Raw genomic sequence first — 26,618 nt, 5'->3', positions numbered from 1 at the left:
CCTGTATTGACAATTACATGGAGACAAATAAAAACAATCTATTGGATGCATAATCTACACAGTTACAGCATACTACATGCTTGGATATAAATGATACTGTAGATATAAACATAGATAGTATTAAATATAAATGAAACTGAGCATAATGATACTCATGGGAGTAGTGACATTAATTTCCATTTCTTTCTATTGTTTTAGAAGGGGAATGGGTTCTTCTTTGTTTCTTCCTGAAGTAGTGTGACTCCCCTGGAATTTGCTCCACCTAGACCATTTTGAGATGGCAAAGGGACATGAGCTTAGTGTGCTGTTGTATCGTGAACCTAAAGGGAGCTATTTTCATGTTGTATGGTCTCTTTCTTGAACCTGTGGTTTAGAAAAACCTTTGGGTTTTGAACCTTGCGGTAACTTTTTGAGAGCTGAAGAAAAGATAAAAATGCATTTGTACCATAGGTAAGGAAAGGGGCTTGACTGCCAGATTATTCGCAAACATGAAAGAACACCCAGCCTTATTTATCCTTGTTTCATTGTCTTCAAGGCACTGGGAGGTTTCCTAGATATCACTCTTGGCCATTTTATACCTAAATCTTGTTTTTAAATACTTGGTGCTTTAAGCAAACAATTGTTTGCTTGTCCTGATTTTTCCCACTTCAAGAAGCAAGGATACCAACGCTTTGGTCTCACATGGTTACCTTGTAAACTCAGGGGACAAAACAATTCAACTGAATCTTCACACAAGTTAACATAATAAATTAAGAGACAGTAAATTGCACTTGTTGACTGTATTTCATTGTATCCTGGCTGTGTCAGATACTGTTTTTGGCAATGTTATTATATGAAAACATTAAGGTTTTGACTACGTATTAATTATTTCTAAGAGTTTCTCTAGAAACTTCTTCTTCTTCTTCTTCTTCCTCCTCCTCCTCCTCCTTCTTCCTCCTTCTCCTTCTTCCTCCTTCTTCCCTTCTTCCTCCTTCTCCTTTCTCCTCCTCTTTCTTCTTTTCTTTGTGAACGTTTGGGACCCTGCACATGCCATGGTGTGATTATGGAGGTCAGAGAAGAAAACTGGCGAGTCTATTCGTCTTCCCCTTCCATCAGGAACCCTGTGGGTCCAGCTGAGATGCTCCAGCTCAGGTTCTTAGGCATGAAGGCAAGTGCTTTTAGCCCCTGAGCATCTCACCTGCCTGGAGATTATTTTTAGTGATTTGGTCGGTCTGATTAAATGGTGTGACGTTTTGTTTTTTGGGAAATGATTCCATGTTATATTTTGAGAAGAATGCACATACAATTAGTTTTAAATTTCCATGCACTTAAGGAATCTTTTGCCACACTAAATTTTTAATATGTTAGTGATTATTCTAGTCAATTACCCCAGAGCTATTTCTATATCCAATATTATAGGCTAAGGATTTATGAACAATTTTGCTTTTGCTTTTGAAAATGTATTTTCTTTTACTTTCTTTTTTTTTTGATAATTTAAAAAAAAATTTAAGCAAGCTTGTTTAACATGTAAATCCCAGTTCCCTCACCCTCCCCTCATCCCATGTCCACCCCCACCAAGTCCCTCCCCTCCCTTTTCTGCTCCCCAGGGAGGGTGAGGCCTTCCATGGGGATCTTCAAAGTCTGTCATATCATTTGGAGCAGGGCCCAGGCCCTGCCCCATGTGTCTTCTTTTGCTAATTCTACTTTAAAATAATTTTTAGTTCCAGGTGCAGTGTTCGATTTACAAATCACAGAGGTAGAAGCCACAGAAATAAGAATTACTTGGAGGAAACCTCGACAACCAAATGGAATCATCAGCCAATACCGTGTGAAAGCGTCAGTCATGGAGACAGGGGTCCTTTTGGAAAATACTCTGCTCACAGGACAAGATGAGGTACTCTGCTTCCGTTTCCCATCTTGCCCAGGCAAGATGGTTCTGGCCCCGATGACGTGGTGGTGGCTTTGCCTACCTTTTGCATAGAGATTTAGCAAACTTGCTACCAGGAAGTAAAATAAATTGAGGTCCTAACTGCATCATAGTTTATTTTAGGACTTATTACTTAAATGTCACTAGTCTTCTTCATATGAAAAATGTCCGTTGAACTATCACTTGGGACTAAATGTGGGTTTTATTATTCTAATCCAGTTAATGAGTTGTTTGGAGACAATGATTGTGATTTAAAAAGCTCTCTCAGAGGCTTACAATTTAGAACAGTTGCAAAAACAAAAACATAAAAACAAAACAAAAAAATATAGCAAGAAAAGACTACTGTTCCCAAGTGGTTCTCCCCATCTGAACCCGAGAAGCCACCGGCCTCAGCGCTGCTTCTTATTAGTGAAAACATGTAACTAAGCATAAAAAGTCAAGTGTGCCATTTAATATGACAGGCTTTGGTCTTCTTATTGTGTTCCTTTTTAAGCACAGTGGCAATCTTACTTTTTCTCCTTTTGTCTTGTTAGAAAGTACAGGCAGCTGATGTGTGGCACTGTCTTTACTTCCCTGTGAGGATCCTTGAAGCCCCCAGACTTCTCATATCCTCATGTTGGCCACACCCCGGGCACTCTAAGGCCAAGTGTACTTAAGAGCAGGTTAGCCAGCAGAGATACATGTGATGCTTATTAAGCAATTGGCTTCTGCTGCTTTCAGTTCAGAATTGCTACTCTTGCACTATAACGCTAGCTCCCTCTCCACACTCTATTTCTGGTACCTGACCTCCTTTAACTCAGACATTGATTTCACCATGATATTCAGTGCTGTGTGGCTATCTACAACAGGACCTCTCACTCCAAGTCCATCCCCAGGTTAAACGTCCATCCTGCGTGTGTTCTTTCTTCTGTGTAACGGATGGTGAGTTGTAGGTTTTCTAATAGTCTAGCTGGCATCTCATCAAAGAACGGGAGCTTAAACATTTGTCGCTGCAGAGAACATCTTAAAATAGACTCGTGGTTTTCTTTGAACCAGGTGACAGGTTTCTCAGGTTTGCTAATGGCATTTGCTGAATGGTCAGACACACCTGTTTTTCTTTAGAGGTTAAAAAATTCTGGAATGGCCAGGTGGAGATTCTGTAACGTACTAGAAAGAACATTGTTATTAGAGCCATTCAATCAGCATTCAATTATGGACCTGACTATTATAGGATAAAATAGTCAAGAGTGTAGGTGTAGAAAACAAACAGTTAGGGCTTACTGCTTGGTTCTGCCATTATTGATGGCTTGATCCTTGGAAAGGAGGGCTGATTTTTTTTTTTTTTTTTTTTTTTTGCTTGAGATTTAAGTTAGGAATGACACGATTTCCTATAGCAAAGGGTCAATGATGTGGACTTCATGGATGATGTGTTTAAAGAGCTTAGCACTGTAGCTGACATGTAGTAAATCTGTGCTAATTCTTGTCACTTGTTGGAATTAATCTTGGCATTAGATCTTTTACTTTACTGGGCATTCAGTTTCTACACCTCTCTTAATAAGGAGAGCCATTCTGTTCCTGTGCCTGTCACACTACAAAATGCACCTAGGGGAGGGACTCAGCAGAGATTATCTGGAAAGCAGAGTGCACGAGAAAGGGAAGCTTCCCTTGAGAAGACTGCCATCCACAATACAAAGTTAAATCTTTTTGTACTGTCGCATTAATACACTCTACTTCAGCCAAGCCTCAGGATGAGACCACACCCGAGCCACCCCCTTGAATGCAGCCTTAGCAGACCCAAACAGAGATCCTAATGAAGCTATCTCTGCACTCTGGCTTGTCAGAAACTATGATAGGATAGGTGTGCATTGTTTGAAGCTGCTGAGTCTGTGTCAACCAGTCACATAACCATGGGGAACTAATATAATGGGGCAACAATGAAGGTTCAGGAAACAGACTCAATACCGCGTGAAGGTAGTGATACAAGAATGAAACAGAGACTCGCTAGAGCCATACTCTGAAGGTAGAAACAGCTGGCTCTGTGATATTGGATACCATGGACAGGGTAAGTTGAGGATGACCTCATTAGCTCAAACTTTCACGAATGGATGACAATGGTGCCATTGCTCCAAAAGGGAAAAAAAAAAAAATCACACACACAGCGTCATTAATGTTCATTTTAAAGTCTTCTGAATCACATTTGAAAAACTGTCTTCAAATCCAAATCAGACCAAGAGATGAGGAAATTCTCAGCCCATAGCTTGGTGCTTAAGCTTTAGGTTAGCCTCTCTTCAGTGTCCTTGTCACATGAAATTATTAATTGCCAGCTTTCTTCTGGGTGGCCTGTAGAATCTTCACATGCCACCATCATTTCTGCTCCATAGTCTCTGCTGCCAGGATCCCAACCTCCTGCCCCCTACAGTCCTGTCATTCATCTGAGGGTTTGTTTGGTTCAGTTTTCTATTTTTTTGTTTTATGGGGGTTAGGGTTTATGCACACTTGAACCCTGGCAGAATCACACTGGGTAGAAATTCACAATACCAGAAACAAAAGGTAGAAAGCAGGAATGCAAAGAGGAATTGGTGATTGAAAATGTGAGATCATTTTTAACAGGGCTATATTCGGGGTTCAGTGGTGGTACACCACATTGACCTGATGTCAAAGAAATCAACAACAGCAACTGTGTAATAAAGTGATGAGATGAAAGAGTGCAAAATAAATAAATAAATAAAAATATCTCTGAAATATCTCTATAAAGATGTTAGAAAACAGTAAGGGCATCTGTTAGCGTTGCTGTTTTTTTAGTCGTTTAAACCCAAAATATTGCACTTTTAAAAAGTAGAAGAAGAATTAAGGAGCAAGTGGCATAAAAATCTGTATAGTAAGGGGTAGAAGGATGAATTTAAGAAAGGAAATATTTCAGAGAATAAATGTGTTAATATCATAAGAACTGTTAAAGATATTCAACCCCTGTCATTAAGATTCCAAAGGTGCATTCCAAAGGTGTATCGTGCTCTAGAGACAGAGCGCGGGTGAATGGGGACAGTGCCTAATCTGAGAGACACCCATGACAAGACAATGACAGGGATCCGTTCACCAAACTCAGTGCAGTGTTCAAGTTAAACTAGAACCGTACCAAGCAGAAGGAATTTCTCCATTAGTGTAAATTTTCTTCTATTAAAACAAAGAGTAAAATTAGTTTTTGGATGTCACATTCCTTCAGGATTGAAGCCCGAAGACCCTTATAGATACCCCTCCATGAAATGATGTTTAGTTGAATATCACATTTTTGATACGGCCAGAGGCATTTTTTTTTTTCTAGTAGTCATCAACTTGGTTGCATGCATCGCAGACTTCAGAGATCAATATTGATGATTTTTTTCATCCTACACCTTTCTCAAGTATCTCAATATCTTTGCCTGGTGAACCAGGGAAGAGAGCCTGTTCATTGGTACAGAAGAGGCTCAGTGACTAGGAGTGTCTTAGCAGGAGTATATTGAACAGAGATGGAACAAAACCTGATTAACACTTAGTAATGTCTAGACTTAGCATCCTTTAGGCTGCTTTCAAACATGTTAACTCTAAACTTTCAGTCTTTTTGAAAATATCAACACAACTGATATATTGAAATATTAGTAACACTTAAGAATAAGTCAGATAGTCCTTTAATTTAATTCAGCAGAACTCCGGTGACTCTAAGCTGATAGAAATCCCACTTGTTGCAATGAAGGTTATTACATGTACATTGAAGTTGGTTTATTCAGGTGGATCAGGAATTTAACTCTGAAGACGTCTAGTTCTTTCACATAAATTCCAAGGATTCCTCTGTAACATATGCTAGGCCTTTCATGTTGATGAATTGTGACATTTCCTAATTCAGTAGTTCTCAACTAGGAACTTCTACTTTGCTTTTATTTTTTTTTTATTTAAACATAGGGTGACCTCTGAAGACACTGTCTTTGTAACAACTGGGAATATACTTTGAGCAGCTACATCCCTGTAAAGTACAAGATAGCAAATTTACCTGTAAGAAATTTACCAAATGTAGAAAGTCAGCAGTTCTCATGTCTAGTCATTTGCACTCAGTAGTTGTCAAACTTGTGAGTGTTGCAATGGGCTTTCTTTTTCCACTCCAGTCTCTTTATTTCTACCGATTTCCCCTGCCCCTTTACATTCTTTTAAAAGTCTAATTTCATCTAGTCATTTTGCTCTTAAAATTCATTCCTTTCTCTTTGAAAAAGCCTAACGTCTAACCATTTTGAAAGAGACAATGTGAGAGAACAATTCTCAGAATGCAACAATCAATGATAATCTATAACACCCTGGGTTGATAGGAAACTAGAGTTCAATTCATTGCCCTGGTTTGAGATGGAGTTTGCAATGAGAATTAGAATTGGGGTGAGATACAGAGTCAGAAACATTCAAGTTAACTCTTACATCAAAATGACAGCTTGTCAACAGGTCTGCTCATCTTAGTTAATTGTCGGAATGCTATGGTTGCCTCGCCAAGATTTATTTGACATATGGTAGAAACTATTGAGAGATTTAATGCAAAATCACAGTTCAAGGTGAAGCTCCGAGTGCTACCTCCTGATGCCATCCACAGTGCTTTCTATATGGTGGGTTTTCAAAGGGCACATGATTGATAGTGGGAGCAGCTGTGTGGTTCAAATTGAGCCTATTGGCTGGAATACCAGAGTGTTTCTGAATTAAATGTTTGTGATTCATGCCTTCCCCCATTTCCCTGTAGAGTCAGAGCTCAAATGAACTGTAAGACAATAGACAAGCTTTATGTTATCCTACCACAGGCTCTTTTTCCTAGGTTCTTTATGCTATTATGAGAGTCTTAAAGGTGTCTTCTACCTTTCCCTAAAACATTTTTTTGTGAACAAGATTAAGGATGATGATGATGTGTGTGTCTGTGCATTTGTGTATATGTGTGTGTGTGTGTGTGTGTGTATGTGTGTGTGTCTGTGCATGTGTGTCTGCATGTATGTATGTGTGTGTATCTGTACATGTGTATGTATGCGCGCGCGTGTGTGTGTGTGTGTGTATAGGGTGGAGTCTTCCCATGTGTGCTCACTTAAAGTCTGATATCAGAGGTTGATATTAGGATGTATTTCTCTATTGCTTCATTTAGTTTTAAAACATTTTTATTAATTCTCTGTGTATTCAATGTTTTTTGATCATATTCATCCTCCCTCCCTCCCTTTATTCCTCTCAGATTCACCCCCCAGCTCCCTACTGTACCCAACTTCATGTCTATCCTTTACTTATATTCAATAACCCATTGACTCCAGTTTGTGCTGTCCATATATTTCAGAGTATGAAGACATCTATTGGAGTGTTGTAGACTTACCAGGGGTCACACCCTTAAAGAAAATTGACTCTCTTCTGCAGGAGCCATCACCCTAGTTTTAGAGATGGGGTCTGTTACGGAAATAGGGCTCACAGTTTTGGCTATGCTGGCTGTTCAATACACATACTACACCCACATGCCTTCTTATTACTATTTTTTTTATTTTAGCCTGTGTTATATGAAGGAATATTCATATGTCTATGGGACACACACTTGTCGAAGTCCAAGGGTGATGGCAGCTATCTCCTCCAATCTCTTTCAGTCTTTTTGTTGAGGTGGCATCTTTTAAAGGAACCCAGTGCCTGCTCAGAAAGCTAGTCTAGCTAGGCAGTTGTTCTGGGGACTTCCTGTGTCAGCCTTCAGAGCACTGAATTTGCAGGCAGGCTACCATACTGCCTGGCATTTGTGTAGATGCTGGAGGGATCTGAACTTAGGTCCTCATCATTGTGCAGTAAGCATTTCACTGCCTTGGTCATCTTCCTAGCTTCTGAATGATTTTATTTTCGTAATGTTATTTTGGTGGCTGGAAATTTTCTTAAATAATTTCCCCACTTTTTTTAATCTCTCAGGAAAGGTGACATTTAAACAACATGTTTTGTAGATATTTCAATTAATTGAACAACTCTCAATTTTTTTAATCCTCTGAGTTTTTTTTTTCCCTTGAGAATCTACTATTACTATTACTTTAAAACACTGAACACATTAATGCTAACCAGGAAAAGAAAACCTTGTTTGGCTCCAGCAGTAAAGACAACCCAAAACATGTAAAGTAACTAAGAGGCAGGTGTCTCGGAACATAATAACCTGAGCATGCACGATTGATTATCAATTTTGAAAGCTTAAGAGCGTTTAGTTTGTAAGAAACATAATAGAATCATTTTAAAGGGTCTTTTAGAAGTGAGTTTTTAAGCAAAAAAGACATTTCACTAAAACAGATATTTTTTTTCAATACTTTTCTTTTCCATTAAAATGTTCTATTTTGGGGAATTTCAAGCAGGTATGGAACCAGGGTGGAGAAAATTACATGGTAAAACCATCAACCCTCTACCTAGATCCAGCAATTGACATCATCCTGAGTGTTCCCTCAGCTTGCTCCCATTATTGCTGAGCAGCAGTTGTATTTAAAAATGAACTCCAGACTCCATGTCTCTCTTGGTCTTTATGCCTACCTGGCATGGATATCTGGAGAATGGATGGTTTCATACATTTAATAACACCATGGCTACAAATAGGAAAATTACTGGTATTGTCCTGGCATTATCTTATCTACACTATAATCAAACGTCCCTGCTCGTCTCTAATGTCTATGTTAACCACTATGTTCAATTAGAATCCGAAGTCTACATGTTACTGTGATTCTTAAACTTCTTTAAGTAATACTTTTAAAATCAGTGGTTAGCATTCATTTCCAAGTTAACATTTTATATAGACATTTGGTCGATTGTACTGGGTTGGGATCAACAAAGGAAAGTAACATCAAGCTCTACTTTTGCTACATAGATCTGTAATCTGATTCTGATATTTTCCCTTCAGCATCTGTTACCGTGGTGGATTTGACTAGTGTGGATTATATTGTGGAATGTAGGAACAAGGACAGTTACTGACAATATACCTTAGAACTATGGTTTGCAGGTGCCCTGCAAACCATGCATGAAACCTGTTACATTAAAAGTTTCTTTTTGTCTGTAATTCATTTGGTTAAAGGTAAATTCCTATAGCACTGGTGTTGATAGTACTGATGGCATTGATACCCAGTCACTCATAAGCAGTTTATAAATGAGGACGCTTAGATAAGGAAAAAAACACATTGAATATTATGCTCAGAATATTTACTATCTGTAGAATGAGAAGTTAAAATATTTCAGTTATGAAACTTTAGCATCAAAATATCTAATTATACCATGCAGAAGACAACTCAAGTCTGAAACTAATACCCCCCCCAAGAAAACAGTATCAATCTAATAAGAACTACAGTGATTGTTTATGTTATCATGGTGCAGGGATTTAGTTGATAACAAAATCTTGGAAAGTAAAGAACACAGTGCATATAGAAATGTTATTTTCTTTTAAAATGCATAATTCCAAAGTGACAATTTTTTTTAAAGTCGTAAGTGTTAAATTTTCATTCTTTGTAAGTACTGACTTTTAATTACAGTATATAAACAGCCCCATGTCTCCAGAAATGATGAACCTAGTGGAACCCATGATAGGATTTTATGAGGGTTCAGCAGAAATATCTTCGGACCTGCACTCCCTGGCTTCATTCATATATAACAGCCAACCATACAATGACTTTCCTGGCAGGACTAGAGCTCAAGACCAGAGTTCGCCAGTTGGTAGGTAAAAATTTAATTCTTTCTGAAGTCATTGAAACTAATAGGTAGCAGAGGTATGAACCTTAGTTTAGAGTTCAACCATGTTATTAATGGGCCATGGGCTGGAGTCAGATATTTCTTTGTAACTGTCGGACAGCCTCATGAGACAAATGGAATGCCACACAAGCAGTGGCTGGCCCTTTCTAACCCATTTGACCTCCTTCCTAGAGAAAGTAGCACGCCAGGGTCCTCAGCCAAGCTGCATAGACAATCAGTTATTACAGTTGCCAAGGCAGGTGTGATGGGGAGGGATTAATACATCTTCAAATCATTTACAGGACTCACATTCTCTGCAGCCTTTGACGAATAGGTTTTCAAATGTCACTAAAGGTAAATAGGTCAGAAAGTTACAACTCTAGTGCATGGTGTAATAAACAGGTGTAGGTGTCCCTGGGATGTGGTGATGTCATTAGTGTACACACTTGCTCTTCGGGGGTCAGTGAGTCTTATTGTTGCTAAAAGGAGAATGTAGTATATGACGAATTGAAGGTGCATGGTTAGGTAACACAGGGCTTCACTGTTGTGTTTTTTATAAACTGTTAGGTGGGAACACTGCGCTATCTAGCTGCCTTGTCTATGATCTGGTATTTGCCTCATTCAAAAATAAAGGTTTGACAGTTGTCTATTCATGGTAGAATTAGTAAAAGAAAATTACATGTCGATCAGTACGTTTATCTTTTATGGATTTATGCCCACTGGGGCAACACTAAAATCTAAACGATGCATGGGTTCTAATACAGCTGCTCCCCTACATATTTTGAATTTATCTTAGTTTCTAATTAAAATTCATAGGCAAAATTCATAAGTAAAACAAATATCTTAGACCTTTTTGTAGGCCAGTCCTTCTTGGAAAGTTATATATTTTTTTTTTCCTCAAAACACTGCTATCATGTTCTGAAACATTATATAACAATTTACTATATTATGAGCACAAGATATTTATAGATATTGGAGAGTCTTTGGAATTCATAAAACATTCATATTTACTATGGATTGTATGTCTATTCTGTATATGAGAGAGTATGAAGATATTAATACATATTGTTAGGTTTCATTGAGAAAAATAATTTTTATTTTAAAGCCAAATATCTTTTTTTTTCTGTTGATTTCCAGCAGTAACCACCAAGAATCAGTATATTATTGACATCACTGCTGAACAGCTGTCTTATGTTATCAGGAGGCTTCTACCATTCACTGAGCACATGATTAGTGTATCTGCTTTCACCATCATGGGCGAAGGACCACCAACGGTTCTTACTGTTAGGACACGTGAGCAAGGTACAAATGTATTTCCTTTGCAACAATTGTCTGCAAATATTATTCATGTGATTATTACTTTTGCTTTTTCATTCCTATTAATTGTTTATTCTTCTTTTCAAGTGCCAAGCTCCATCCAAACTATAAATTATAAAAATATTAGTTCTTCATCTATTTTGCTATATTGGGATCCTCCAGAATATCCCAATGGGAAAATCACTCATTATACAATCTATGCAATGGAATTGGATACACACAGAGCATTCCAGATGACTACTGTAGATACCAGCTTTCTCATCACAGGTAGAAGGAAGCATCATGTTCCTTTTTGAACTCTTCCTCCTCTGGTAGAAAATGTACACTTCTGTGTGCCTTAAATTCTGGAGGATGCATTCCAGATTTTGTTGATGTGTGCTTCTTGGATATCATAGAAAGGCTTATGGAAATAATGATACAACCTCTTTCTTCAGTTATATCTATCCACAAAAGTAAAAAGTATATCATCACAGCTTTTACAGAAATACACTCAACCTAAGAAATATTGTAGCTAGTACATGAAAATAATTCATGGTCTAGGATTTGAACACATGAACTCACATGGAAATCAGCTGAGACGAGTCAGGTGGCTGGGGTGTGTGGGCCAATTCTCCTTGCTGTGTGCCAAAGATTTCTTTTTGTTTTTTCCCAGCTTTAGGTTATTGCTTTAACATTACAGGAAAGATCTCTGATACTATGAAAACCTTGAAGCCCAAGGAATTTGGGAGACTGAGAGTATATGGAATCTGACTGAGTCCTTCTAGCTAACTATTCACATTAGCCTCATGACAAATGACACTAATCTAAGAATGTTATTTTTTTGAAGTTTGTAAACAATTATTCTGCTGTCCTTTAGGGTTGAAGAAGTATACAAGATACAAAATGAGAGTAGCTGCCTCAACTCATGTTGGGGAAGGTTCTTTGTCAGAAGAAAATGACATCTTTGTGAGAACTCCAGAAGATGGTAAGAATATAGAGTGTATTTTTAATTAGAAAGGAGGAAAGAAGGAGTGAAGGGAGGAAGGAAGGAACAATGGAAGGAAGGAAAGGGTATTATTCTCTTGATGCCTCTACATCACAGAAGTTTCAATGTCTCAAACAATAAGCATGAAAAAGTATGTATTTTAACAGTTTTGTTCTGTCCCTTCTAGAACCAGAATCATCACCTCAAGATGTCAAAGTAACCGATGTGTCTCCAAGTGAAATGAGATTGAAATGGTCCCCACCTGAAAAACCTAACGGGATTATCATTGCCTATGAGGTGCTTTACCAAAATGCAGACACCTTGTTTATAAAGAACACCTCAACAACAGACATAGTTTTAAGTGACCTTAAACCTTATACCCTCTATAATATTTCTGTCCGGTCATATACCAGAGTTGGCCATGGCAATCAGTCATCCTCATTCCTCTCTATAAGGACATCAGAGACTGGTAAGTAAGTGGTTTTGCTTGCTTGTTTGATAATTCTTAGTTTTGTAGTAAACATGACTGACAATTTCCTTGCTGTTCATATTTTCATGAGACAAAAACAAAACAAAACAAACAAACAAACAAAAAAACCCCCCGTGATTGTTATTTTTTGTTTAAAAGAAATCTATTTGCTCTTTCTGGCAAAAATGTAGGGGAAAGGCTTAGCTATTATAAAATTTAAAACTAATTATTTTCTATATAAAGTATCTTTTAATAAAAATCAGTAAATTTTTCAAACAAAGGACTTAAAAACAAAACAAAACAAAAACAAACAAAACCCAAAGACTCCTCTTTTGGGTCTGCAGGCTGAGTTTAGATAAACACAGAGGCACACCCATAGAACTAGATCCCTGTGTTCTAAGAGGAGTATAAAGGTAGCAATATAGAGTTTTGCACAAATGTGTATGACAAGGCTGCTGTGCTTAGGGCGCAAGCTGATGAGGGTAGAATGGGTGGAAGGATTCTGTAGAGGTTGTTGAATAGGCAGGTAGGTGTGTGTGTGTGTGTGTGTGTGTGTGTGAGAGTGAGAGAGAGAGAGAGAGAGAGAGAGATGAGAGATGAGAGATACCCCGCCTAACAGAAATAACATAAGCAAGCATTCATTTGTATCTAGTTTCAGTGGTGTCTGAGAAATTAGCACAAGACAAATACCTTGCCCAATAACCTTGGTCTTCAATGTGATATGAACACATACTGCAGTGATTACTGTAGGGCAAATCCTCAATGTATGCCAAGTGAGATCTAATTGGAAAGTTATTGTTTCATCTACACATTTAAGTGAATAAACTTATACTGACTAGCTACTATCTGAACTCCATAAAGTTCTCATTTTTGGGGGTCACAAATAGCCAAATATCAGCAACCCCATTTAGGTTAGCCAGATACAAATGTGAAGTTCTGTCCTTAGCCTTGAAGATCTAGAAATCTAGCAAGACAATATCCCTTCATGGAGGGTAATCTCTTGATTCTGTCACACAGATTTAACATAGTGCAATGTCACAACATTGCAGAGAAAGAATGGATATCATAATTACCACTGCTGGACTAGGAGAGAAAAAAGCAGTTCTTATAGCAAAAAAAAAGCTGCTACACCCTTGAACTAAACTTAATTGATATCAAATTACATATTGCCATGCTTTGTTGCATCTATGAATATTGAGCCTAAAGGCAGAATTTTTTTTTTTTAGAAGGATAATTGTTCTTTTGTGACTTGGTTTATTTACCCTGGGCCAAACTCTGTTCATGGCTTCCAAGTAAGTTATCTTAATTCTAGAGCAGACTGCAGCACTACGTTATTGTTTTTCCATCATGAAAAACTGAGGCTTCCAGAGGGTCATTCGTGCAGAAGATTCTACAGTGTTCCACAACCTTGCATATAACAGTATAGAAGGAAATGGTTTCCTTTCCCTCTAAAGTTCATATTAATTGGTGGGGATTTAATTGCTTAAGTCTAGCCAGCTGGCAAGTGATGAAGATGGAATCAAAACTAACCACATTAGTCACATAAAGCCACTTTTGCTCTCAAAGCACATGGTGGAAAAAAATTAGGAACTGTATGGAGGATCTCTCAGTTCACAGTAGCGGGTGGCCTTTCTGAGCCACGATCAAGTTTCACTCTATTGTGAGTTTTGAAGTAGCAGGATGCTTATCAGATATTTTACTTCCTAAGCAACTATCATAACAAGGGCCTGGCAGTTTAATGATGGATTATATAAAAAAATGTTTTCTGAAATTGCAGACGTGATATTTTACTTTGTATTGGTAAAAGTACACTAATTTCCTTTCCATTATCTGTCTTATGAGCTTATTTCTGAGGCAGGGATAAGTGAGCAGTAGACTTTAACGTGAGATGTAATTTCAAACGAAAATTTTAGTTCCAGAAAATATTTAAGAAAACATGTTGAACTTCTTGTAGACAAGGCGAGGTAGGACTATTTTAATAAAATGACCAATAAATCATAGCAGATAAGGGAGAGCTCAGGCTTGATGATAGGTCTCCTGAGCCCCATTTCAGGGTTCATTTATTAGGCTCCCGATCAAGCTATGAAATAACCATGTGGTTGGGAAAACCTAGGCCAGAGCTCCCTGGCCCACCTGTTCTGGTGGGTCACGCAGGGCTGTCTTGACAGCCTTCTGAGAAGCAGGACCTGCTCACGGATGGATCGTGTTTGATGCCCGAGAGGCCCACTTCCCTGTAGAAGTAGTGTCAAGGTCTTCTGCACATTCCCCACCTGTATAGAAGAAGACGGTAGGATGGACACCAGTGAGATTTCCCTGCTCCTATTGAGCTATCAGCTTTCACTCTCTTGGCAAAGGAAGAAGGAGGGGTTCCGAAGGGTTCTAGTCAATTGTGGGAGGAAGAATGAGCTCAAAGCAGCTATCTGTCTATTTTTAGAATTTAATAGTATTGCTAGAGATAGCTCTTTCTCTTATAAAAGGCCTATTCTTTCAGTTAATCTTTATGTACAATTGTTGTTGTGAAAGCTCATTGAAACAATGATAACAAACAAGATAATTAATATAATCCCTTGAAGAATGTGGAGCTCTAGTAAGGGAGGTCAGTCCAGGCCGATTTTGTGTTCATGTGAGTGAATGAGTTCGGATATGTGGAGGTATGCTTTCAGTAAGACAAGCAGCTTACAAATAAGGTTAAGTTTTCTTATGCCTAGTGTATAGTAATCAGCAAAATAACAAGAGTCAGTAAGAATGAATCCTTTGATGGTGTAAACAGGTTCTCTGTCTTTATCACATAATTTTCTTTATGGTCTTTATCACATAATTTTCTTTATGGCAATCCTTTAAGTAAAAATTTAGAACTTTTCTGACTTGGGGAAAAAAGCACTAATCAATTTGACACAAATGCATACCAAAATTCTGAACAAAATTCTGAATTTTGATGAATTAATGAATAATACCTTAAGTGTGTCTATGTACTTCATAATTTTATATGCCAGGCATACTGTCTTCTGATGTCTTTATAATAACACCCTTTATTATAATTACAAATCAGGTGCTATCTTTTGTTTTTAGATTTTGAGCAGATTAAATTTATTTCAACTGGTTGGCATGAGTGTGTTATTACTACCATTGGGAGTACTCTGAATGCTAGCTGAGAAAATTCTCAGCGTGTCTTCACTCTCCAAAATCACTGAGTCATTTCTCTGCCTGAAGACTCAGCTCTGGTTGTCTCCTAAGGATAAATGAATAAAATATAAAGGCTGTCATGCTGAGTTCAGTGATATATTTTTATCCTGATTACTGACGGTAGGCAAGCAACGCTAGAGGGATACCTTTGTAAAGTGCCTTTCAAAGTCACAAGTTACACTACCTTAAAGTAGCTTTACCCCCTCCTTATAATTAGATATTTTTTCCTTTTTAAAAGGGAAGGGGGAAATGATGCAATTATATTTTAAGTAAAATTATTACTTAAAAAAGAGTCATATTTTTTTTTTTTTTTTTTTTTTTTTTTTTTTTGTTAAATCTGGGACTAGTCTCTGCAAATTTGCACATTGATTGGTTCTGGTTTTCTGAAGTACTCTCAGTTTGTTGCAAAGGGAATTTTCCATGATGAGGGGTCAAGATTACACTTATCTGTGGATATAAGGACAAAATTTTATAGATTGTTGGTAGGAAATATACTGGCCATGGTATTCCTCCTATTGAGTGGGTCTTAAGTCCGTTTAGAGTGTGGATGTTCTTCATAGATATAATAGTTGTGCAGGACTGTTGGTTGCTTCTTGCCTTTGCATGGGGCCTTCTGTGCCCAGTCCCAATGAACACATATACAAAACACTCCCACACCTAAGGCTCAGGGGACACCATTGAAGAGGAAGAAGTATTGTAAGAGTCACAGGATCAGAAAGTTAATTGTGTGAGTGTATCTCCTGGTAATACCAGCGATTACACGCATAAAGTCTCACCAACATGACTGCCCAGTACTAAACTGGATGGAGAAATCTCATGAGGCCTCAAACCTACCTAAAGAACTACAGGAAACCAAGGATAGCCGGGCATGGGAAACGTGGCCTTCTGCAGAGGAGGGCACACCAATTTGTTGTTCAGTGCAGAATGGTCAGCCCTGAAAACATATATGTAGGCACTGAGTGTTGTTGTGAACTTACCTCTTAGAACCACCTTCACTGTGCCCCATGAGTTTGGATATGTTGTATATTTGCTTGTATTAATCTTGAAAATCTTTAATTTCTATCTTAATTTCTGCCTTGATCCATTTTTTCATTCAATAGTGAATTTTCACTTTCCATGAGCTTTCAAGCTTTCTGTTGTTGATATCCAGCTTTAGTTTGTAGTGGTCTGATATGATGTGAGGAGTTATTTAAATTTCAGTTGAGACTTGTTTTGTGTCTGAATGTGTAATTAACTTTTCAAGGAAGAGATGCTAAGAAGAAGCTATACTATGTTGTATTCAGGTGAGATGTCCTGCAGATATTTGTTAGATTCATTTGGTTTATAATTTCAGTCATTCCAGCATGTTTCTATTTAATTTTTGTCTGCATGTTCTGTCTATTGGTGAGAGTGAGATAGTGAAGTCTCCAACTATCAATGTGTAAGAGTCTATATATGTTTCTTTTGTGAACTTGGGTATTCTTGTGAGGTACATAAATGTTAGAATAGCAATGTCTTATTGGTTGACTTTTCCTTTGGTGAGTATTCATTGTCCTTCCCTATCTCTTCTGATTGGTTGTGGTTTGAATTCTATTTTGTCAGATACTAAAATGGTTGCAACAGCTTAGTTTTATTTTCTTGAAATAAAATTTTCTATCCTTTTACATAGAAGGGATGTCTGTCCTTGATAATGAATAGTGTTTCTTGGATGCAGCAGAAGAACGAATCTTGTTTTCATCACTATTTTATCTTTTAATTGGGCACTTTGAAACTGTTTATGTTGAGAGATATCGTTTAGCAGTCTTTGTTGATTCTTATTATTTTTCTGTTTGCTATGTGTGTGGGTGTTTGCTGTTTTGGGATTATTCCATATGTTTTCTCAGGTGTGTGGTTAAACCCTTAGGTTAGCGTTTTCCTTGTATTGACTTTAGTAGGACTGGACTTACAAATAAATATTGCTTACATTTGGTTTTATCATTGCATGTCTTATTTTCTTCATCTATTTCAGTTGGAAGTTTTTCTGGGTATAGAATTCTGGCCCAGAATTTGTTGTCTCTTGGATACTGTAGCTTATCCATCCAGGCCCTCTGGCCTTTAGAGTCTCCATCGATTGAGAAGTCAGGTGTAATTCTAGTTGGTCTGCCTTTATATGCTACTTGGTGTTTTTCTGTTACAGATTATACCATTCTCTCTTTGTTCTGTGTATTTAGTATTTTGGTTATTATACGAAGAGGGGGACTTTTTTTTTGCAGTCTACTTGGTATTCTGTTTGCTTCTTATACCTTGGAAGCAGCTCCTTCTTTGGGATTCCTCCCCTTTCTCTATTATTCTTAGATTTTTGTCTTTTCTTAGTGTCCCAAATGTTCTAGGTATTTTGTTCCAGGATATTTTAGATTTGACATTTTATTTGACCAAGGTATCCATTTTTTTGTATTGTGCTTTCAATGCGTGAGATTTTTCTCTTCCATCTGTTTTATTCCATTGATGAAGCTTGCTTGTAAGTTTCCTGTTCGAGTTCCTAAAATTTTCATCTCCAGCTTTGCCACAATTTGGCTTTTCTTTGTTAATTCTATTTTCATTTTCTGCTCTTGAACGGTGTTACTCATTTCCTTCCACCATTTGTGTTTTCATAGATTTCTTTAAGAGACTTGTTTAATTCCTCTTTAAGGACCTCAGTGGTGTCCATAAGGCTAGTTTAATGTTTTTGTGTCATGCTATGTTGCAGTACTCAGGGCCTACTGTGGTGGGGTTGCTGGGCTCAAGTGGAGACATCGTATCCTTACTGTTATTGATGATGTTTTTATGCTGGCTTCTAGGCATCTGGGTTTAGGAATAATAGTTCTAGGTGCTGATTTCTGGTCTTGTCTTTGCTGGGTAGATTTCTACCGTTGTTTCTGTTGCTCTCTCATTCTTAGGAATCTGTGGTGGCTGTGTGTTTCCTGGTAGGCATCACTCCTGCTAGGTGTGGCCACTGAGGATTCCAGGCAGAATGTGTTTCTAGGTTTTGGGTACAGAACTTAAGAATGGGATGGGCTAGAAAGAAAGCCTGAGGAAGTCCACAGGAGGGAGGAAAGCATGGTGTTCCTCCAGTATCTGCTTAGTCCCCTGTGTACGGGCAAAGAATGTGAGGAAAGGCCACGGCAGGTTGTCTGTTATTTTAAATGTGAGTCAGAGACCAATTCCCACTAGGGAGGTTTTATTTACCAAGAGACATTTATATTCTATGGGAAGGATTAAATGAGGAAAAATAAATATAGAATGTATTCTAGATGGAGAAATTGCCAAGTTTTGGAACTGGGAAGAAATGCTCTGTGTTTGAAGAATGAGATGCTTGTCTCATTTAAGCTGTGTGTAGCTGATTGGGAGTAGGCTGCCCTCTCAGTTGTGAATAGAGACAGGAAGAAATAGGTGGGGCTGGTTCCTGGGTACCAATCTATGATGTATGATGACTCTTGCTAAGATGAGACTGTCGGAGGATGATGACATAAGAACAGGATGTGATGTACACTTTTGGCAGGTTTTTGCTGAATGTGTTACACATGAGAATAGAGAAAACTAAGTCTGTGTACTGAACCACTTTCATCTGAGTATCAGTGTGTAAGGTAGTGGCATTATTTATTGTAATGGAGAGGTTCAAGGAAGCAGTCATTTAGATACAGTACAATCCTCTTTTTTAGGTAGGTGGCTGTCAAGGGGCAATTAGATGAATGCATTTAAATTTTAAATAATTCATAAGTTTGAAGGTATCACTATATGTCTGATATATAAAGTCAAAGGAAGAGATGTCTCATAATGATGAGCAGAGCAAGATAAGACAGGGAGGATTAAATACCTTGAGCTACATGACACTGGGTGTAGAAGATGAATAAATGAATACCTAAGCAGTCATCACCCATGAAGTAGGAGAAAAACCCGTGACCACTAATTTGCAGTTAGAAGTCACTTATTGACTAAGTCAAATGCTCTTGATGAGGGAAGAGAGATGGATACTGTGGTAAGAGATGGATGGCAATAGTGGCTAACATGGAATAGCATTCATGGGGGAAAATTTTGCCTGATTGGAATGGGTAAGAGATGGTGAAATTTAAAGAAATTTAAACCAGGCATTGGTGGCACAAGCCTTTAATCCCTGTACTCAGAAGGCAGAGGCAGACGGATCTCTGTGAGATCTAGGCCAGCCTGGTCTACAGAGCGAGTTCCAGGACAGGCTCCAAAGCAATACAGAGAAACCCTGTTTCAAAAAAAAAAACAAAAAACAAAAAAAAACCAACAACAGACAAACAAAACACACACACATACACACACACACAAAGAAAGAAATTTAGATGTTAAATGAAAGATAGAATGGAGCCATGTTTGAGGAGGACAAATTTTTATGGACGCTGACTTTCCTTTAACATGATACATATTACAATGCATGTGTGTTGGCATGCATTTCTAGGTCATTTGAAGTTCTGAAACCTAGAAGAAGAATGAAGGCATTGGAAAACAGTAACAAGGGTAGGCATTTTATACATATTTATGGTAGGATGAAGTGTTCTTGTTTTTGTTTTGTTTTGATTTTTGTTTTTTTTTTTCTTTATCAGTGGAATGGGATACAAGCTTATCATGTTAGCATAAGGAAGGGTGAGTTTATTGGCCCTTTGGTGGAGATAAGATATGGTCAAAATGTACATAAAAGAGTAGAATATTGAATTAACAAAAAGAGATCTGTGTGTAATTTCAGGATAAAAATTCAAGTGATGCTGTTGCACACGGAGAGGTATTTCACGTAGACATTTTCAGCTGCTACACTGGGAACGTTTACACTGAATTGAGACTTGGCCAGGAAAGTGAGGTAGGAGCTGCAGTTGATGAAGATGGCTGTGGAGTGATACAGTAGTTCCTGGGAACTAGCCTCAGTGTAGGGAAATAAGGGCACACTAAAGATAATGGACAATGAAAACTTGATGAAAGGCAAAGAGCTTTTGGATTAGGAGTACAAGAGTCAGTACCCTGTAAAGGTCGGAGCTAGTGGACAAGTGGAGGAAGATTGACCACCATTGGTAATCACAAAGTCTCAGGTGTTGCCATGAAAGCCAGGTTTAAGATGAAGTGGAAGAAAATATTATCAAGGAGACCAAGGGATGCAAGGTTCAGGGGATTACATGTGTTATGTGTGTGGTTGTTGACATCTCTAAAGGTGGTAGAGAAAAAGCTAGTTTCCTGGATGGTAGAGTCCTCAAGATTATTGAGGAAGTTGTTTAGAAGACGATATAGCTTATTGAAGCAATGCAATGTAGGAATGAAATGATACCTGATGGAAATAAGATCATAAAGGATCTGTGATTCTTCAGGAAGAAGGAAGTAGAAAGTGATTGTAAGCTCAAGAGAGGAATCATAAATACAGCTTCACAGGTCGTAGTCCCTGGTGCTATTGGGATTATGAAAGAAAAGCAAATCCAGTAGCTGAGAATCCTTGGGGCTCTTGTTCTCCTCACATTCAAACTTTTACTCAGCTACAGAAGGTGATGGAAGCAGTTAAGGTAGCTGATGAAGATTTTTTTTTTTTTTTTTGCAACAGATTGGTTTGGGATGGAAATAGATTTAGAATTCTTAGGAAGGGAAAATAGGGCTAATTTTGCTAGACATTGCTACTAATATCAATGTATTAAATTATAATTTTTATCAATGGTTTACATTCTTGCATCAGGTTTTATCCTAATGGCTTAACTATAGGCACCTATAACTGATGAACACCGAGAGAAGGACATTGTATGTCTGCTTTCAGAGGTTTCTGAATTTTATTGCTCTGCTCTGTAAGTTAGGAATTTTACATCCATTATGTTTAGAATACCAATAATAAAAGATTAAAATACCTTTCTTTGGAGAGAAAAAGAAGTCTTGTAATAGGACCATAAAATACAATAATGTTCAGACACTTAGTTTGCATTGCTGAATTGCTCTCTTGAATAGTCGTTATTGTTACCACAGTGTGAAGGAACTTTTAAACGACTGTTGTTGGACCATGAGCACTCCACTCTGATACATACTTCCTTTCAAGATGTACGCATCTGTTGCCAAAAGATGTTCTTTTTACAAGGGACAAGAAGAACACTTATCTGTGGATATAAGGATAAATGTTTAGAATAGATAGGATATAGTTAGGGCTGATCTGAGTTCATATACATGCACATCACATTATACACACTGAGCTGCTTGTATTTACTTATTTAGGAACACAATATAATATTTTTGAAAGTATAATAAACTACATTACTCCCCCAACACTTACGAAAATTAAGAACACACACACACACACACACACACACACACACACACACACACACACACACTGTACTTCTAATAGCAGAATATTGTTAAGAATCATTTAACTGGCTTATTTTTTTCCAGTACTGTTTTGTTTAACCTAGGTCTCTGGGCTATCCTGCCTCTAGGTCCTGGCCCTCTAGAAAGTGTCGGGTGTGTGCTCCCTCTCATGGTATGGGTCTCAAGCTGGACTAATGATTGGCTGGCCACTCTCACAATTTCTGTACTACCTTTACCCCAGCACACCTTGTAGGGGGGACAAATTGTAGGTTGAAGGTTTTATGGCTGGGTTAGTGTACAGTCCCATCACTGGAGGTCTTGCCTGGTTACAGATGGCCAATTCAGGCTCAGTATAACCCATTGCTAGGAATCCTACTTGGGGTCTTTGTACTAGGTGTCTAGCTCTTCCTAGAGATAGCTGATACCTGTTGTTTCTCCCAAGTATTCTCTCCCTCCAACTGCCCTGCTACTGGATCCCTCCTATTCCCATCCATACCCCACACTGAGACCACTGCCCCCATCTACCACAGGGGAAGTAGAGTAGACATCCTTTCCACTTCTTCACTCAGAGGGATGGCATGAAGAATCACTTCTTCCATCCTCTCTGGTTGGGGTAGTGATGGGCAATTCTTCCTCCTTGTCACTGTCCTCCAGTCACCTGAGTACAGCAGCCACTACTCACTTAAGCCTGTGATGCCTGCCCTTGGGGGAGCTCAGTGTGCCCCTGGACTTCCACTGCAATGGCCCTTGTGTAATTAATTGCATTGCTGGGGCCCCAAGTCTTCACTCAGTGGTGCTTCTTACCCTTTGGTTGTCCCGAGGCATTGCATTCATCCTATAGGCAAGTTGGATAGTGTACCGGTCCCTCCCCATCCAGCTTTATCTCGCAGTGTCTCTGCCTCTACCTCTGCCTGTCTGTCTGTCTCTCTCTCTGTGTGTACATAGATGCTTATGAGCAAGAATGGATATATATGTGTCACAGCAAGTTTGTGGAGTCCAGAGGACAACAGTCAGGAGTTGGATTTTGCTTCTACTCTGCAGACGTGTGGCCTTTCTCGCTGTTGGTACTGTGCTTTGTAAACCTGCTGGCTGCCCATGGGATTCCATGACATTTTCCTGTCTCTACCTCCCATGCTGCTGTAGGAATGCTGGGATTATAGATGTGTAACACCAACTTGGCTTTTTTTTATACACGGGTTCTAGGGCTCCAGTGTGAGTTATCAGGCTTATATAGAGAACACTTTTACTTGCCGAGTCATCTCCCTTTCACAGCTTTCCAGTTGCTTTTAGTAACTGCTTTTATGTCACCTAGAGTTTGGGGTGTTGTAGGTAAAGTATTCATTCGGTGCTGTCAATCTTCCCCATTGCCAGACTTAGAATCCCATTCATACAAGAGCCATTTTCTACATTACATTCAATCCAATGGGACCACTGGGGAAATATATATATATATAAAACAGCCTTTTATTTAGGAATATCATATATTTAGGAGATGTTTTTACTCTGAGGTTATATTACTAAGCCTCATATCCAAGACAGTTTCTTTTTTCTTTTTCTTTTTGATTTTTTATGTAATTAATTTTTTTCATTTATTCTATATACTGACCACAGTTTCTCCTTCTGTTCCCTACCCACTGCTTCCCCTTTCCATCCACTCCTCCTCCATATCAGTTCAGAAATGGAGGCAGGCCTCCATCGGGTATCCACAAAGCATGGCACACCAAACTGAGGCAGGGCCAAGCTCCTGCCCTTGTATCAAGCCCAGGCAAGGTATTCCATCATGGGGAATAGGTTCCCCAAAACCAGCTCAAGTGCCAGGGACAGGTCCTGATTCCACTGGTAGAAGCCCCACAAACAGACCAAGCTGCACAACTGTCACACATAGGCAGAGGGCTAGGTCAGTCCCATGCAGGCTCCCTAGCTGTTGGTCCAGAGTCCGTGAGCTCTCACTAGGTCGGTCATCTGTCCCTGTGGGTTGTTCAGTCATGACCTTGACGCCTCCTGGCTCTCTTCAGCTGGACTCCTGGAGGCTGACCCAGTGCTTGGCTGTGGATCTCTGCATCTGCTTCCATCAGTTACTGGATGAAGGCTATCTGATGAGAATAAGAGCAGCCACCAATCTGATTACAGGAGATGGCCAGTTCAGGCAACTTTTCCAGAACCTGAAAACAATCAAAACAGTTTCTTGCTTTTTTCATCGATTCTGTTTGGGGCCAAACTAGCTTATTGATGTTTTGAAACGGTATTGTCCTTGAAGGCCAAAATCATTTAAAAACTATTTTTGCTTCTCCTTCTTGCAACAGTGTTTAGCTTAGTACGGTCCAAAGTGGTTTAATAAAAAATCCTTATAGTCAATTTACTATTAAGTATTAGAACAAGGTACTCGGTTTAGTTCTCTTTTTAAAAATATGATGTTATTGTTTTGTTTCCAAGAATTGACGCATTGAGTGGCAAACTTAACCAGAACATTGATTTTAACTTAAAGCATAGGATTTGTCCATTGATATTTGAATGGGAACCCCATTTTCTGTTTTCACTTTGTATGTATTTGCCCATATAGCAGAATATGAATTTTCCCCTCATGTTAACATTACTCATTGTCTTGAGATTCAATAGTTTATTCATTGTGTGAAAATAAAAATATCAGTGGGAAACTTCAGAATCATAGCTTGTATTTTCCTTTTGAGATGACTCCTTGCCCTCTATACTTGTTAGTTGCTATGGCTCCTCTATTCCTTACTCTGTTTAGATTGCATAGCACAGTCATCATGTGTCTAATGTTTGCATATCTTCTTCCAATTATGTGAAACGTTCAGTCGAAAAGATTTAGGGTGCATTTGTTTTATGAAATTACATCTTCCTTCCCCCCCCCAGTGCCTGATAGTGCACCAGAAAATATTACTTACAAAAATATTTCCTCGGGAGAGATTGAGATATCCTTCCTTCCCCCAAGCAGTCCGAACGGCATCATACAAAAGTATACAATTTACCTCAAGAGAAGTAACGGCAGCGAGGCAAGGACTATAAATACGACTTCTCTGACTCAGAACATTAGAGGTAAAGTACAGCTCTACTGTTTGATATTTACCTTTATATTGACATCAAGGGCAGAAAATATTAACCTACTTTGTTAAAATAACTTAATTGTGATTGTTCATATACAAGAAATAAGAATTCTTTTCTCATAGTCATATGAGAAAATACTATAGGTTTGGTATTTTCTACAGTGTTATATCTTGTATTCATTAAAAGAAGGGATTTTTTTTGTGCAGTTGGTGTGTGTGTGTGTGTGTGTGTGTGTGTGTATGTGTGTGTGTGTGAGTGTGTGTGTCTGTGTACATGTGTATATGTGTGTTGTATTTGTATGTTTCTCTGTGTGTGTTTGTGTATGTGAGTGTGTATGTATGTGTGTGTGTATGTGAGTGTGTGTGTATGCATATATGTGGGATGTGTGTGTGTGTGTGTGTGTGTGTGTGTGTGTGTGTGTGAGACTGTTATAAGTAGGTTTTCCTGTCTGCCGGTCTTGTCCCTCTGCCATGCCAGCCCCAAATAATACATAGAGACGCTGTGTTTGATATAATTCTGTTGGCCAGTTACTAGTTTCTTTTCATCTAGCTATGTCTTAAATATTAACCCATTTCTATTAATCTAAGTATTTCCATGTGGTCTTGTCTTACCGGAGAGAGGGCCCAGACCTCTGTTCTCACAAGTCTCTCCATAATCATCCTTCCTGCTTCCTCTCTTCTTCTTGTCTCCTAGTCCCACCTGCCTTGCTTTCCTATTGGCCAACAGTGCTTTACTTATTAACCAATATGAAAAACATATTTACAGAATGACATCTCCCATTATGCCACTGCACACATGTAGAGGATAGAAGACAGTCCTGGAAGTGTGTGCCCATCTTCTTCCTCATGTGAGGTGGTATCTCTTAGTTGTTTGCCTCTGCCTGAATGTGCCAGGTTAGATGGTCTGTGAGTTTCTGTGGATTCTTCCATGTATACCCCCCATCTTACTATGGGAATACTGGGGTTACAGTTACACAGGACTGTGCCTGGCTTCTGGGGATATGAACTAAGGTCTCCAGGATTGAACAGCTACTGCTTTACCCACTGAGCTGTTTCCAGAGCCGCCTTTTAGATTTTAGACTATCATGAATTTTAGTTTATTTGTGTTTTCCTTTTGGAAGAGTGTTGAATTAAGAGTCATTTCATTGTTTACCTACTGCCTATTGCTAAAGGATATATTATTCTCTGTATTAACTCATCTATTTTATTTCTGTTCAGGGCTGAAGAAATACACCCATTATGTGATTGAGGTGTCTGCTAGTACACTCAAAGGCGAAGGAGTTCGGAGTATGCCAGTAAGCATACTGACAGAGGAAGACGGTAAGGCTGTGATGCACACTGATACACTTTGATTGTTAACATTTCACAGACCCTCTAGAGATAAGACTGGGGTGATGTGACCATAGATTGTAGATTTATACAGAATAAAACCCCATGTAAAATTTCCTTTCACTTAAACCATCAGCTCTGCATAGAACTGGCACTATAGAGAGACTTCATTGTTAGGGTATAAAAGCAGCTACAAAAATTAGGTTTATATTGAGAAAAATCAAATAGAACGCCCCCCCCCATTCTTTTTTTTTTTTTTGCCTTTGAAGCCAACTGAACTATGTAAATGTAAGCAACAGTTTTATGGGAATTTTAAAGGCCCGAGTTCTAGGTTGAATAGAGTGACTATTATAACCCAACAGCGTTCATCATTTTTATGACATTTACAGAAGGTATGGAGTAGAATTTATG

General features: G+C 38.5%; 1 protein-coding gene across 1 annotated transcript in view; it reads left to right on the top strand.

The window, feature by feature from the left end:
- Ptprq (protein tyrosine phosphatase receptor type Q) overlaps positions 1 to 26,618 on the top strand; it is a 168,320-nt gene that overhangs the window by 15,917 nt on the left and 125,785 nt on the right. The window contains exons 8-15 of the mRNA XM_051206414.1: positions 1,701 to 1,873; positions 9,397 to 9,577; positions 10,730 to 10,894; positions 10,997 to 11,176; positions 11,766 to 11,873; positions 12,061 to 12,342; positions 24,688 to 24,870; positions 26,097 to 26,198. Coding sequence (XP_051062371.1) covers positions 1,701 to 1,873; positions 9,397 to 9,577; positions 10,730 to 10,894; positions 10,997 to 11,176; positions 11,766 to 11,873; positions 12,061 to 12,342; positions 24,688 to 24,870; positions 26,097 to 26,198 — 1,374 coding nt within the window. The remainder of the gene's footprint in view (positions 1 to 1,700; positions 1,874 to 9,396; positions 9,578 to 10,729; positions 10,895 to 10,996; positions 11,177 to 11,765; positions 11,874 to 12,060; positions 12,343 to 24,687; positions 24,871 to 26,096; positions 26,199 to 26,618) is intronic.

The sequence above is a fragment of the Phodopus roborovskii genome, unplaced genomic scaffold (genome assembly GCF_943737965.1).
Source record: "Phodopus roborovskii unplaced genomic scaffold, PHOROB, whole genome shotgun sequence".
NCBI lineage: Eukaryota > Metazoa > Chordata > Mammalia > Rodentia > Cricetidae > Phodopus > Phodopus roborovskii.
Note: the sequence above shows the minus strand (reverse complement) of the source record. Positions and strands in the feature narration are given on the sequence as shown.